Source organism: Oxyura jamaicensis, chromosome 20, assembly GCF_011077185.1.
Source record: "Oxyura jamaicensis isolate SHBP4307 breed ruddy duck chromosome 20, BPBGC_Ojam_1.0, whole genome shotgun sequence".
Lineage (NCBI taxonomy): Eukaryota > Metazoa > Chordata > Aves > Anseriformes > Anatidae > Oxyura > Oxyura jamaicensis.
The window spans coordinates 10821775-10836288 of NC_048912.1; the positions used below are offsets into that span (position 1 = coordinate 10821775).

General features: G+C 36.9%; 2 protein-coding genes and 1 long non-coding RNA gene across 8 annotated transcripts in view; 2 read left to right on the forward strand and 1 right to left on the reverse strand.

Moving 5' to 3' along the window:
- STX16 (syntaxin 16) lies at window positions 1-14254 on the forward strand. Of its 6 annotated transcripts, none has more exons than XM_035343871.1 (9): window positions 1-135; window positions 2615-2626; window positions 3791-3898; window positions 4943-5083; window positions 5572-5734; window positions 6477-6568; window positions 7698-7841; window positions 8373-8453; window positions 10691-14254. In XM_035343871.1, exons 1-9 carry the CDS (start codon window positions 55-57, stop codon window positions 10793-10795), a joined length of 927 nt encoding a protein of 308 aa, XP_035199762.1. In that variant the 5' UTR covers window positions 1-54; the 3' UTR covers window positions 10796-14254. The 6 variants fall into 6 exon arrangements, with proteins under 6 accessions (XP_035199762.1, XP_035199759.1, XP_035199758.1 ...); XM_035343868.1 differs by lacking the exon at window positions 10691-14254 and adding an exon at window positions 9971-10565 and having other exon boundaries at window positions 5-189; XM_035343867.1 differs by having other exon boundaries at window positions 6-189.
- On the reverse strand, window positions 944-10626 carry LOC118176706. The gene is made up of 4 exons (XR_004755503.1): window positions 10612-10626; window positions 5798-5804; window positions 1305-1309; window positions 944-1067 (listed from the first exon to the last, which is right to left on the reverse strand). It is a non-coding gene; the product is annotated as an uncharacterized LOC118176706 (long non-coding RNA).
- Window positions 13606-14514, forward strand: part of NPEPL1 (aminopeptidase like 1) — a 21171-nt gene continuing 20262 nt past the window's right edge. Inside the window, exon 1 of the mRNA XM_035344152.1 lies at window positions 13606-13611. Coding sequence (XP_035200043.1) covers window positions 13606-13611 — 6 coding nt within the window. The remainder of the gene's footprint in view (window positions 13612-14514) is intronic.

Here is a 14514-nt window from a genome sequence, read left to right on the forward strand (position 1 = left end):
GAGGCGCTGAGCGGCCCCGGGGCTGGGGGGGGGGGGACGCCGGCTCGGGAGGCCATGGCCACCCGGCGCCTAACGGACGCGTTCTTGTTGTTGCGGAACAAGGCGGTGCAGAGCCGGCAGCTGCTGGCCGAGCAAGTGAGTAGTTACGGCTCCTCCAGCCCTCTGAGTTCACGTAGCATGGCTGCTGCGGTGAGTCTCCTCCCTTCATCCTACCGTACCGTGCTGAGCCGAGCCGGGTGCCCGCTCCCCAGACCCCACCGAGCCCCCGGTGCTGCTCCTCTCCCCTGCCCCCCGTCCCCCCGTGCTCCCCTTTCCCAAAAAGCGAATAGAAGAGGCCTGGCTCTGGGCTCACCGCGACTCTGTTTGATCCAAATAACTTCATGGCAGTGTTGCCATGAGGTTTTTGTCCATTGCTTTTTTTTTTTTTTTCCTGCTGTCTCTCCAGTGGAAAATAATAATAATAATAATGTGTTTCATTGAGCAGAGCTCTTCTATCCGCTGCAGTTTGGGCACCGTTAAATACAGTACTGTAGATTATCCCTGTTGTTGCTTGACTTTTTCCATAGTTTGTTCCGATGTCTGCTGTTTCCCAAAATGCAAATAATACCCAAAGTCATCTCATCTGCGACAGGGGGATGTCAGTAGATTCAAGTGTGATCCCTCTTAACAGAAATGTCAAAGAGCTATTTGTTCTGTGGCATTGTGTGTGGCTTTGTCGAAGTTTTGAGCTGGTCACTCTGGGATGGCAATCTTAAAAGTTAAAGGTTGAAAGGTTCCAAATTTTTGAAATAATTCTTCACAAAATTGATACAAAAAGGTGTTCATAAACAAGCAGTTTCCGTAGAACAATTTGAAGGGTATTTGAAAACTGTTGATTGCAGTAATGTAACAGCTTGGCAGCTCAGCTTTACCAGTTTTTAAAGCTGATTCTTCAAGCTTACCATTTGTAATAGCCTTCAATAAATATCTTTTGGCACTCCCATCTTCCCATTAAAGCATTTTTTTTTTAGGAAAAGCAGTGCTTTATGCTGCAAAACTTATTTCAGCCGATGAGTTGCCATTGAACTCTTTGTTTGTTTGTTTGTTTTTCATAACATCTGTATCTATACAAGCTATGTATTGAATTGCATTTACAGACCAGGAAGTATCAGTAGTGATATGCATTATGCGTGCTTCATTAGGCATTGGTTCTCACTAATTTTTCTTGCCAATACCAATATCATTTTTCTGATCCTTGAAATTTTTGATACTACGTGGAAAGAGATGCTTGAACTTGCCTATGGGCTACTGAGCAGCGAAACTACTTTTACTCAACAGTGGGTGCAATAACACTTAGCATTTGCATAAGATGTCCATTTACGGTGTTTGTTGATACGAACTGAAGCATTTTCTAGGATGCTCATTCAAATATAACCAAAGTGAAGTGTTTGGAAATGGTTAGAGCCTTGTCAAGAACATGAGTCAGTGGCTCTGCCGTGATCTGGTGGACAGAGTTCTGTAGCAGTTCTCTGCTACAAGTATGGCAAGAAGTGTAAAGGTGGTAGTGTGAGCTCTTCACCTTCCTGTTTCCAAGGTGCTTATCACTGTTAGCTAGTTACTTTTTCTTTTGGTTGGTATTCCCAGAGCAGAGTCCCTGCATACCACCAGGGCAGTGTTGCTAATCCTAGCTCGCAGTGCTTTGACTTCGTTCATTCTCTAGGCTTCTCCTGAAAAAGTCCCGAATTGTGAGAGCTGTATGTCAAAAACTGCTTTCTGTCCTGGAAGATGTGTTCTCCTGCTGACTGTCAACCACTCCTTAAACTCCAATAATCCAAACAGCACTCTTGACAGTATAGTTGTATTTCAAAAGCTTTGTATAGGATAAAAGGTTATTGATTGAAGGCTGCTGCTTTGTTAAACCACAAGTACTTTGTCCTTGTTTTAGATCGCAGTGCTCACATCAAGGAGTGATGAGTTGCAAAGGTGCAGATACACTGCAGATGCTAGTCTTTGGGGGTTCTGGGAATGCACATAAGACTGAAACTAGAGCATAACTGAAGTTTATATATAAGTGAGCAGAAACTGTGTTTGCTTTCGCTTTTTGTCATTTGCTGTCTGTTTTAACCTGTGATAGCTGGGATGCTTACCAATAAATGTCCTACTGAACTCTGTACGTGGATCCTCCAATCAGAGTTAAACCTAAATCACCAGTGGATGTCGATTACTACAGTCAAACTACCCTTGCTGTCATGCTTTGATATATTGCAGCTTGTCAATTTGAAATTTTAGTAACTAGAAACATCACTGTGCTGCTAGTATGGAAATCAAACAGGTTCTTAACCTGATCTCTTACATTCTCTCTGTTAATCAAGCAGCTGAAATACAAAAAAAAAACAAAAAACATCTGTACATCAATCAAAATGCTTACTCAAATATATCAAGATACTGAACTTCTATCGAATAGTGTTTTAAGTCAATTTGTTTTGTTCTTTGTAAACAATCGTGTTTACTAAATAAAAAGCCTAGGATAAGGTCAGTTGAGAAAATACTATATCTGTCCTATGTCTCTTTTTTTCTTTTATTTTTTTGCTGTCTCTAACTGGATGGGGCTGATGGGATCCACAAATTGCGTCAGGAGTTGGATGAGGTATTGTTTTTCACATTTTATTTTGTCATGGTGCATCAAGCATACATAACTGAGCTAAAATGTCCCTTTACTTATTCTGCAGGTTTATTAAATCTCTTTATATAGGAGGGGGTGTCTTTGTATACAGTAGAAGGATGAGGCTGCATGGAGAAGATGAGCATTTTGTGAAATAATGTTATAGTATTTATATGTATATATGTATAAACTAGTCTGACTTACTGTTTGCATATGGGACATGGCACAATGAAACTAGTGACAATATTTTATTCTATGCATAAATTATATAACCTTTGGTCAGGAAAAATTGCCAGGATTTAAAATTCTCTTTCAGGAGAGAATTGTTAAGGAAGGAGTAAATACTGGTTTTTAAAAGGGGTGGGGGACTGCAGAGATTTCAAGTCTGATATGGGAAAAGGAGAAATCTGAGAGAACTAGGAAGAGAGGCTTTGTGTGAAATCTTTCCCTCAGAACAAACGGTGAAGTTATTGGGTATGTCTGAAGTGGTGTCATTTATGATGACACCTTTTTTGTCTCCAATAAATGAAGGTATCTTATCTCTGGAGTTACAAAGCTTGGTTAAACTGACAACCTGAAAAAAAAAATCTGTACCATCCATTTTCCTTCTTTCCCCTAAGAGGAGGAAGATAACTGAGCATATACGGCCTCAGCGCTAAATGTCATGGCACCGGAGTTACTCAAAATTAAGACTACTATTAATTGTCATTTTAGGTTTCTTTTATATAAAATATCTTTATTTTGAGATTTTCCAAAATGAGATTGTCAGACCTATCTGGCCAAGTATGAACCATGCTAAACCATTGGTAGGGTTCTGTTGGCTGTGAATCACTTCCTAATATGAATGTACCAGGGCAAGAATTACTCGAATTCTCACTACGATAACATCTCTTCTCCTTGAAAATCTGTTAAGAATTTACCCTAACTTTCATATCCTGTAGGAAGTGGGAGAATTTCGATCATTAGTATATGGGAGAGCTCATTAGAAGAAGTGGAACATGATTATACTTGAATCATGTGCAAGCATTTTTGAGGTTTTAATGGGAAGGGAAGGCATACAAGTACTTTTTTTTGTCAGGGATTTGCATCTAGTTTGAGTAAAGTTGACTTGCTGTCTCTTTTTAAGGATATTTCTTGTATCTTTTGTAGCTTGCTGATGATCGCATGGCACTGGTATCAGGAATAAGTCTAGATCCTGAGGCAGCAATTGGAGTAACAAAACGCTTACCTCCCAAATGGGTGGATGGAGCAGACGAAGTAAGTTGTATGGCGAATCCCACCCTGAGTTCTTCTCATGTAGGAGTTTGTGTTGTCAGTTGTGTTGCCAATGCTGTAACTTTTATGATAGAAGTGGTTTCAGAAGAAAGATTAAAGCAAGCACTCTTTCTAACTTCTGACACCCTTGTTTAGAGAAAATATCAGGCAAGCTGTGATTTATTGTTTTGAAAGATATATTGCAAGTGAAATAAAGGGAGATTGTCTAGAAGCAGAGATTCTAGAGGACTAGATTTGTATCATCAACGGGAGCCCACTATTGGCAGTGTGTGTACCTGGACCATGAAGGTAGTCGTGCTGTATCTGAGCACTTAGACTTGAGACTTCAGTGAAGTCCTAAAGCTCTCAGCAAAGCAAAGTTCTTTTCAGATGTAAACGCAGAAAGGAGGATAAAAAAGTTCAGCGTATTCTTTAGTCTTTGTTTGAACCCATTGTTTGAATCCAGTTACATAGATTAGCGCTTTACTATTTGAAAAAGTGCTAGTGTCTTAGCAGGAGAGGTTTTCCTGCTTGTGTAGCACAGATGAGCTGCAAGTTACTGAAGTATTTGGACAAATCAGTCCAAAGTGATCAGTTTCCTTTTTTACTAGGACAGTAATTGTCCTTACAGATCTATTGTAATGTCTAGTTTGAAAGCAAGTAATTTAACTTAAACTGCAAAATTTAGTCTGTAGCACGTTGGATAGAGTTGAAGGTGTAACCTGAATTTTCATTTATGTTTTTGGAAGTTGGTTAAACCTTTCTTACTAAATTATATAATGATAAATATATAAACTGCAATTTAATGGAGAATATCTGAAAACAGCAGTCTTCTCTTAGATTAACAAGAGGAGGTTTAAAAATAGCAAACTCATACTCTGAGTTTTCAGTTACTAAGACATTAGCTTTTTGTGTGTTTTTTTAATGATCCTTGGTCTGCTTTTTGTTAAAGATTTCTTTCAATATTTTTGTGTAACATTTGTCCGAACCTTTTCCCCTGAAATATTAGTCACTTCCCTTTCCTTCTTGTTGGGTTTGCTGTTTTAGATTCAGTATGATATTGCCAGGGTTAAACAGAAGATGAAAGAATTAGCCAGTCTTCATGATAAACATCTTAACAGACCAACACTGGATGACAGCAGTGACGAAGAACGTGCAATAGAAATAACGACCCAAGAGATCACACAGGTACAGACCACTTCTGTCTCTAAACCAACATTGGCATATCTGTAATGCGTACCATGATAAGGCAGAGGTTTCCTGGGCTCTTATGCTAGGTAATGCACTTACCATCTCAGTGAACTTTTCAATGAGTCAATTGCTTGTTTGCTTTTCTATCTTGGAATGGGATTGGAAGACTTAATTAAATCATGCTTACAGCTACCTCACAGAAATCCACAAGTGTGTTATATGACTTCCAGTCAGCTACGACTTCCAAACAGTTATGATGAAGAAAATGCCTTTGATCAGAAGTGCTTGTGTAACTCTATCCTGTTAGATTTAAGTTAATCTGTATTCTGAGTTCCGTGCCTTTTTTAAACATTGCACTGTGCAATAAGAAATTCATTTTAAAAATCTAGAGGTCAAAAGTATTAGTCTTTGGAACTTGGAAATGTGATATTTAAAGCACCTGTGTTGCTGTTATCTTTTCTAGACTAATGCAATTGTTTTTTCAGTTATTTCACAGATGTCAGAGAGCAGTTCAGGTCTTGCAGAGCAAGTCACGTAGTTGTACAGAACAAGAAGCACGTGTTCTCAGGAATGTAGTGTCTTCCTTAGCACAGTCCCTTCAGGACCTATCCACCAACTTCAGGCACGCACAGTCTGACTATCTCAAACGTAAGCATAAGAGATACAGTAATGCATGGGTACTTTCTGTGGAAAGCACTAATTAAGGTGTACTTATTTTCTTGTTGGGGAAGGTATGGAAAAGTTTTGTTAGTGATGGTTACGGGACCACCAAGATTATATTAGATTGGTAGTTTATGATAGAATAAACTATAAAAGATGGTCTGTGATAAATTAAAATCGTGCATCAGTAAACAGATTAAGAATGGAATATCCTATTTAAAGTCTAACATTGTGTTCAATTCTATTTTTGGCAAAGTAAAGTAAACCTATTTATTTTTAAAAAATCTTCAGATTTAATGCTTCAGTTTCTTCTTCCCTTGGTATAAATAGTACAGGTAGAACTGAGGATCACAATTCAGAAGAGGAATGTTCCTGAGAGAATGTGTTAGAAAACAGCCTAGTGATCACGCTTTAAGGCTCTTAGCTTACTCAAAATCTTTTTAACTTCATGGAATGTAATGACTTAAAAATACTGGCTTAATCAGTGTTTTGTAAGCATGCTAGAATTTGTTATGCTTTGTTAAATAGTAAGCATATGTGACAATTAGGATTTAGACACTCCTTGTCATTTACCAGGTAGATTTTAGATAGATCCCATATCTATCATGTTTCCTCCAAAAGCAGTTGGAAAATACTCTCCTACCTGCACACACTTTTAAAAAATGCTAGAAAACCTGAATGACATCAGCGTGCGTAAACAATGTGCTCCAACACAGTTTGTCTTTCATAGGCATGAAGAATAGAGAGGAAAGATCCAAACACTTCTTTGACACCTCAGTCCCACTGATGGATGATGGGGAGGATGATACGCTTTATGACAGAGTAAGTTGTTATTATGGAAATTCAGTACAAAGAAACTTCTTCATTTACTTTTAGTATGAAAATATCAAAATGGTACACTCTGAGTACCAAACTACATGGAAATTCTATTTCTGCAGATTTGTGATGCATTTTCCTAATGAGTATTGCTGTTGATGTTAGACAAGTGTGCCATCAGCCTCAGTGTTGCAGTGTGAGGGAACTCAGTGCAGCTACTGAATTCTCCTTGTATGACTGACAGGGACTGGAAGGTCTGTAAATACAGTGCTGTCCTTTGTCACCCTACCTTTCTGGCCATACACAAGAGTAATTATTAGAGAATTGTGTCGGTGTGATGCTGAGTTTTGGTGGAAGATGGCAGTCTATAAAGTGAATTTAAAGCAGAACTGAAGATTTTCAGTATTACAGATTGTTGCAAGTAATGGTGTAAGGATTTGTTTCTGTGCGCTTATGCTGAACAGTAGTATCAGGCACCCTCTATGTTGTTGTGGAGTTTGGGTATACTACATTTCTAAGCAGTGTTGGAATTTGTTCTGTTGTGTCCGGTCTAATAGTTCAGCAAAATACTCGTATCTGTAATGCTTGTTTTTCACCTGAAAAATTATGGGAAAAGGCAAGGCATATCTAGCTAATCTAGTGTATAAGAGGCTTTTCACTTGATCTCTAAATAAGAGTGATGGGGACGTGGAAGGGAAGGATAGTGTGCAGTTGTAAATGGCCTTGGGAGACGAACAGTAAGGTCTCTACAGTGTAAAAGAAAAAAAAAATCAGAATTGCTGCATGTCTTTACACGTGTTAATGATCATTGACATTCTGGGACTTGCTGTAATGCTGATGTGCCATAACTAGGCAAGTGCCTGTGTTTGTTTTGTAGATCAATGAAATACATTGTTTTAGGACAGATCTTATTTTAAAACAAGTTGTTTGTGTGATTAGGCAGGATGCAAGATTTAAATTTTCTATGCTAAGACTATAATTAGCTGACTAAAACTGTTTTAAGATTACAGTAAGATTCTTCTAGCATTGAAATTCCAAAAGGAGCATTGTGTTATTGAGTCATATAGTAGCTATAATTCTTTCTAGAGTTTTCATTCTAGAACACCTAAAAAACACCAATCTTTTATTTTAACAGGGTTTTACAGATGACCAGCTAGCGTTGGTGGAGCAGAACACATTACTGGTGGAAGAGCGGGAAAGAGAAATCCGACAGATTGTACAGTCAATCTCCGATCTCAATGAAATATTTAGGGACCTGGGAGCAATGATAGTAGAACAGGTACCTCAACACCACAATGTTAGCAAGAGATGGGTGATTCCATGCAGCGTTAAGGTTTCTGGACTCTTCCTGTTGTAATGTGTTTTCATGCACTCCTTACTTTTCCAAACACATTAATTCAGGCGAAGTTTCTTCTGCTTGAAATCTGCAAGAAGTTGAATTAATGAGGAAAAAGTAATAACTCATCTGTTTATTCTACAGATGTTCTATTAGTTATAGAGTTCTGTGAGATATTTCTTCCAGAAATACAGCTTAGGTTAAATATGTCACCCCAAAATACCTGAGCTAGGATTATGGCAATTATTACAGGTTATGATGTGAGATTGTGACAGAGCTGCCAAGTCAGGCATTAAGCAAGGAGGTCCTCTAGAGAAGTCCTAACTAGGTCTTCTAATGAACTATGTAAACTATGAACATTTAAGGCTGCTAGCTGTGAGCATTGTTTATTACCCTGCTGTTCATAATGATATTTTTTCACGAAGTTTGTCTAGGTTTAGCTTGGTGCTCATTCTCTCCCTCCATTTCATTTAGGGAACAGTTCTAGATAGAATTGACTACAACGTTGAACAGTCGTGTATCAAAACTGAAGAGGGTTTAAAACAGCTACATAAGGTAAGATGACAGAATATTTAAGCTGTTTTACGTATCTAATTATCTTTTATTCAATAGCCATGATGTTATTCAGTCACTTTTCATTTATACGTAATCCCTGACAGAAGTGATTGCTGTACAGTACGATATGCCCTACTGTGCTGTAGTAGGAACTTTCCGTGTAACTTCTGTTAACATCATGCTTGTTAATGTCAAATAGCTTTCTGGGTATCCACGCAGTGTGCTTTGATTTTTATGTTGCTGACCTGGTGGAATGCGTCTACAATTTCTTCTCACTGCACTGTTTGGAGAGTTCAGCACTTCTGAAAGGGGACTGGTTATTGGGTACCTTGCTATTAAGTTTCAGTCACTCAGTAAATGTATTAAAAGTTTGAAAATGTTATCTCAATAGTATGAGCAGCAAGAAAAAAATCTAATGTTTTCTTTTACCATGTGACATTTGTTAGAAGTTAAGTGCAACCTTTTGCTTTCAATGTGGAGGTTTACTATGAACATCTGAAAAGTTTCAATTGGCAGAAGAACACAGATTTCTGTGGTTATTTTGCTGGCTTTTTTGTTTTGTTCTGATTTTAAGCTAGGTTCTGACTTGTCAGCTCAGTTCAGTCATTCCATTACTGGAAAAATTAGAATGAGAGATTTATGTAAAAACTTCTAAGCAGAACAGTTTGTTTTGGAAATGCAGACATCTTACTGCTACACATTCAACTTTACATTGTGGCAGACTTGTAAAATGTGCGCAGGAAAAACTGTCACTTGAGGAAAAGCAAAATAATTTAGTTCTAGGTTTATTCTTTTTATACGTAAAAGTAAGTTAGGGGTTGCTAAAATAAGGCATTGACCATTGGCAAACAAGGCCTAAAGTAATTGCAAGCAATTTGCACAAACTAAACTGGAAGTAAATGAATCAGTTGGAATCAATGCTATTTTTTGTCTAGTGGTAGTTAATGAATTGTCAGCAAACCCCTGCTTGGAATGCTGAGAGTATGGATTTTTGGAGCAATATATACTGGAGATCAGGTGTTTTCAGTATAGCATAAAAATTCTTTCACCTATCAAGGAAAATATATGTCTGAATAATAATATAAAATACAGATACCCTGCTGGTTTTAGTACCGTTGTTAACCTTATTCTGATTTAATAAATGTTAATTTTTTTTTCTGTTTTAATTGGCATAATTATTGTAGACTATCTAGATGGCACTTTCGTAGAAATTACATTAATTCATCCCAGAAGTCTGGTGTTATGAACCACTAGTTATTAATTTCTGCTTCAACTGGAAAATGGGGATCAGTAGTGATACTTCGTCAGGCTTTGTGATACTTAAAGCCGGATTAAGTAAAATAACTGCAGTGTTGTGTATTATATAGTTTCAGGTCAAAAAATCCACCTTAGAAGATCTGATAAAAATATCTTTTTTTACAGGGATTATAAAGGAAAAGAATTACTATTTTTTCCCTTTAAATTTTTAAAGGTTTATTAATTAAAAAAGAATTAAATGCAAGTTTTGTTTTGTTTAGTTTCTATTAGGAGACTTTCATTTGGCTTTTGGAGAGTTTTCTCCACGTTTTAATTTCCCTGGGAAAAAGAGGAAAGGGATGAGAAAAGGTGGTTAGAAGAAAGAAGGAATGAAGCAGAAAACTGAGAACCAAAACAAAATGAAAGCTTTCAGTTCTAATTGAAATTAAATGAAAATGCACAACTGAATCAGGTACAACAAAAATGCCTACTAAACATGAAGTATTGTTGTGAATTTTAATGTCCTCCAGCTATAATATAGAAATGCTCTATTGGCAAAATGACTTAAAACATCTTGCCAATTTTTACTGTTCAGACTTTTGCATACCCTGTTGCTTGATTTTTTGTTTCCACCTTCCTCATAGCTACGAGTTCTTGCAAATTATATCATTCTGTGTAGCTCACATGTCCTGTGGAGGCATAGGACCTTCTCGAGGACTGCTGAGAAGGACTCACAGTAAGGTTGCATAACCAACATGAGGATGCATTCTTCTTTATAGTCTCTTATTTACTATGGATAAATATGACTTCAGTGTATGTTTATCTTCACTGAAGCCTTTGGACTAGAGTTATTTTGTGGGAGTTGCTTGCAATATACTGCATATGAAAAATCAAATTACCAAAGAAAATGAGGTACATGTACTTAATTGTATTAAACAAGAGTCCATACTTAGAGCTTTGCAGGAATCTAAGTATTAACTCTTTCTTTTCTGTTTCTACAGGCAGAGCAATATCAAAAGAAGAATCGGAAGATGCTTGTTATTTTAATTTTGTTTGTTATAGTAATTGTCCTTATTGTTGTTCTTATTGGTGTAAAGTCACACTAGGTTTCACTGAATTTTCTTATTTTTGGAGTTTATGTGAATTTTTTTCCCCAATGTGAATGGATGGATCTGCACTCCAGAAAGTTGCCTTTGAATGTATAAGCCCTTGTGGTACAAAGTCTGTGCAATGCTTCTGTAGAATTCTTCAAAGTATAAGGTCGGCAATTGGTGAAGTGTTTGTTTAAAAAAAAAAAGTCCACAAATTTGATGATTCCAAATGGATAATTTGGTTCTTTGTCCAGGGGTATTTGGAAACACGTTTCTTAAATAATTACAAAATTGAAGTTTACCAGTGAGTACAGTAATTCCTTTGTTACTGTGAACAATAATGCAATGTCTTCTGTATTAGGTCGCAATTGTTATAGGCTTCAAATTTAAACTGTGTTACGGAGTCATGGGACTAGATAACGGAAATTGATCTAGATGTAAAATATGTTGAGACACAAAAACGTTTGACTTAATTTCTTTTCTTCCAGACTCAAACTCCAAGGAATTAGGTGAAAAAGAAAGCTTCTAACAACCGGAACCTAATCCAATCCCTCTGATCTTAATTTAGATACTGCATCATCACTAAGAATCAGAAAGCTATATAATCTTGTAAATAGTAAGATTTAATCACTGGCATAATTTAACACAGTTAATTAATTTTTTTTCTGAGCTTGAGTAATCATGGGAATGTTTTCCCTCACTAGAATGATCATATATATACATGTACATTTTTTTTTTAAAGAACAGCCATTACATTAAAGATGTGATGAAGTTAAAACTAAAATGTAGAGATTCCCCATTTGGCTTTCTACACAATCTGGCCTGCTAAAGTGGTCTTGGATGTTTCATACTTTAGTTGTTGTGTAAGATGTTTAGTTTACAGTGCATCTGTCCAAATGTTAGTTTTTTATATAAAGTGATTTCACTACAGTATACATTACATCCATTTTCCCCTGACAGAAAATTATTTTTTTTCAAATGCCTGCCTAGAAAAGGACGTGTTTATGGTCTTCTATTGACCATGATAGATGTCATACAAGTGACATGTACTAGGCCTTCAGTAGAAAATTTTCTTTTTTTCCACTTTTTTTGCAGTGGAAAACTTTTGCTGTAGGCCATAAAAGAGAAATTAGAGAAACATCTAAGTAATAGAGTATTCATGTTTTAATTCAGGCCTGAAGTGGTGTGCAATTGTAGAGGCCTTGCCTTAATATTTTTAATATGGCTTTTCTGTATGTACTTTTCCCCAAAGGGACTATAACTTATATTTCCTTCATTTCTGACTGATGCCGTGCTCCCCATAAAGCTGCATAGATGTTCTCAAATCCCCTGAAGTGCAGTTTAATAATATTATGATTTTAATGTTGCACATGTGAAACAGGATTCCTCTACCTGCACTGAACTTGTCTTTACCGTGTACTAAGGAGGACCTAAGATGTGGGTTTACACTGACTCGGTGCAGGAATGAGCCTGAAAGAAAAGACTACAAAGAAATGAAAGCTGTGGCTTTTGGGCTTATTGCAAAAAGCTTTGTACCACTCCTGTTACCTCTAGACAAAGGGGATGTTGAACTTCCAAAACCGCCGGTTCAAGCCCTTGATTAAATTCATAAAATAAATCAGTAAAAGAAAGAATTATGCTTTTAGGTGGGTGTGCAGTTCCCCTGTTCTGGTAATAGATCTTTTCAATGATCGTGAGTAAAACTACTGTCTCCCTAGTGTGCTGTCTACATCAGTTGGTGTGAAGCAGCATATTGCTATAATTTAATATACTGTATTTGCAACTTTCTAACATGAGATCGTGTTATTTATTTCTGTCTTGACTGGTGCTTTTGACATTTTATCATGGCTAATGAATTCAAAGAAGTAATAAAACACTTCCAACCTTATTGGTCGATTACTCATTTTTTAAAAAATAGTATAAACTGAAGCAAATATTTGTGATGTTAATGTCTCATATTTTTTGAAATTAAATAAAAGCAGCAGTGACATGAAATAGCTGTTTTTTAAAAACTTTATGTAGCACTATGTAATTTACATTGTGAGAACAGTGATTTTTTTCCCCTGTAGTTGCCATTGAAATGCCAGTGATATCTTAACTCCACTAAGGTAAATGGCTATGTATTTCCTATCCAAATTCTGTGAAAGGAAATGCACTTTTTTAATATGCACTGCACAAGAGGTTGAACTCTGATGCGAATTATCCTGTGTAACTTGACCTAGAATTTGAGGCTGAATATTAATTTAAAAAAAAAAAAAAAAAGGCAAAACAAACTTCTAGACTTCTGAATCACTTTGGATGTCTAATTTGCTACAATTCAGTCTAAATTACTGATAACTAAACCATAAACCCTTATGCAATGCTTTGGAAGAATATCTTTCTATGGAGTGCTATAGAAGGGGTAGCCTCAGTGCCCAAAAAAGCCACTGCATGAGGAGAATCTTGGCTTCAAGAGTGGCTGCTACCTACTCAGGTGTTGCAGGAGCAAAAGCTGCCTGAACCAAGTGACTGCTTCTCTCCAGCCCTGTAATCACCTCTGCATGCTGCTGCAGAGAAACAGGGTTCTGCGGATTGTGGCCTCTTCATGGTTGCTGGATTCTTCTTCTCAGCTTGTACTGAGCCTCTGCCTGACTGCTTACTGAACACCATGGGGAACTGCACAATGTTGCTAGAGCATCTCCCAAGAATCCGTGGTTCCCCACTTGGTCTGAATGACTTATAAAGCTGTTGGCTTGTACAGACTTTCTTCATTAAAATGTATGCAAGCATACAACAAGAAGCTGCTATTCCTTATTAACAGAAGTTAATTCTAGTGATATCTGAAAATGACGGTATTATAAGCACTGCAACAGTAAACTAATATCTATTGCGAGCGTTCTCCAGAAACTCTGAAAAGTAAAATGGAAGAATTTTTCTTTTAAGAAACTTCACACATAAGTTTATTTAAAACAAGGACTCCATTATGCTTTTGCATATTAATTATGGTGGAATATGTAATATTGAGTGGCTTAATTCCATTAATACTTGCAACTTCTAGAGGATTAACAATTGGATTGGCCATGGAAGATTATTAGTCTATGCTGCAACTTCCTTTGAGGCTCCCATGAGTAGAAATGTTTGCAACTACTATTAGTGGAAAATTAGTTTCCGTACCTTAGATAGAACTGACTTTTCCAGTCATTCTGTTGCTTTGATTAGGACGCCCCTCTGCTGTCCCTAACTTAATGATGGAAGGTTCTAGATTTAGATGAGCGTTTCCTACTGCTTTTTTTCCTTTGGATAATACAAATTGGGACAGTACTGTGTTATGAATCTTGCAGTAGTAGGAATGGCAGAATCTGTACTAAATGATAAGGAGTTTACCTGGTGGAATCTTCTGAATGTCACAATCAAGAAATAATAATTGTTCTCTTATTCTCTTTCATATTTTGTTCACTGTCCATGTGTAATGGAATAATAGTGAATCCCTACACAGCTTATGTTCTTTGGCTCAGTAAAGAGACTCATAAAAGTTGGCTTTCATATCTCTACATGAAGTGTTATCAAGTGTTGGAATTTGAACTTGTTTATTGGGTTATCCTGTCCAGTCTGTGATGACGCGTGATTGACCTCTGCAATAGATTTTGCTATATCTTTTATTCAAGCTAATTTTAAATGTATTGGGCAATAAAGTTTCCATAATGTCCCATCAGGGACCAAGTAAGACTTACTCTAAGAAAGCTTTTTTTTTTTTT

Excerpts from the sequence above, each read along its gene's own strand:
- STX16 (XM_035343867.1), top strand. The coding sequence starts at position 55 with ATGGCCACCCGGCGCCTAACGGACGCGTTCTTGTTGTTGCGGAACAAG. Across the intron at positions 3,899-4,942 it reads GGGTGGATGGAGCAGACGAA|ATTCAGTATGATATTGCCAG; the intron begins GTAAGTTGTATG and ends TTGCTGTTTTAG. Across the intron at positions 6,569-7,697 it reads ATGATACGCTTTATGACAGA|GGTTTTACAGATGACCAGCT; the intron begins GTAAGTTGTTAT and ends TTATTTTAACAG.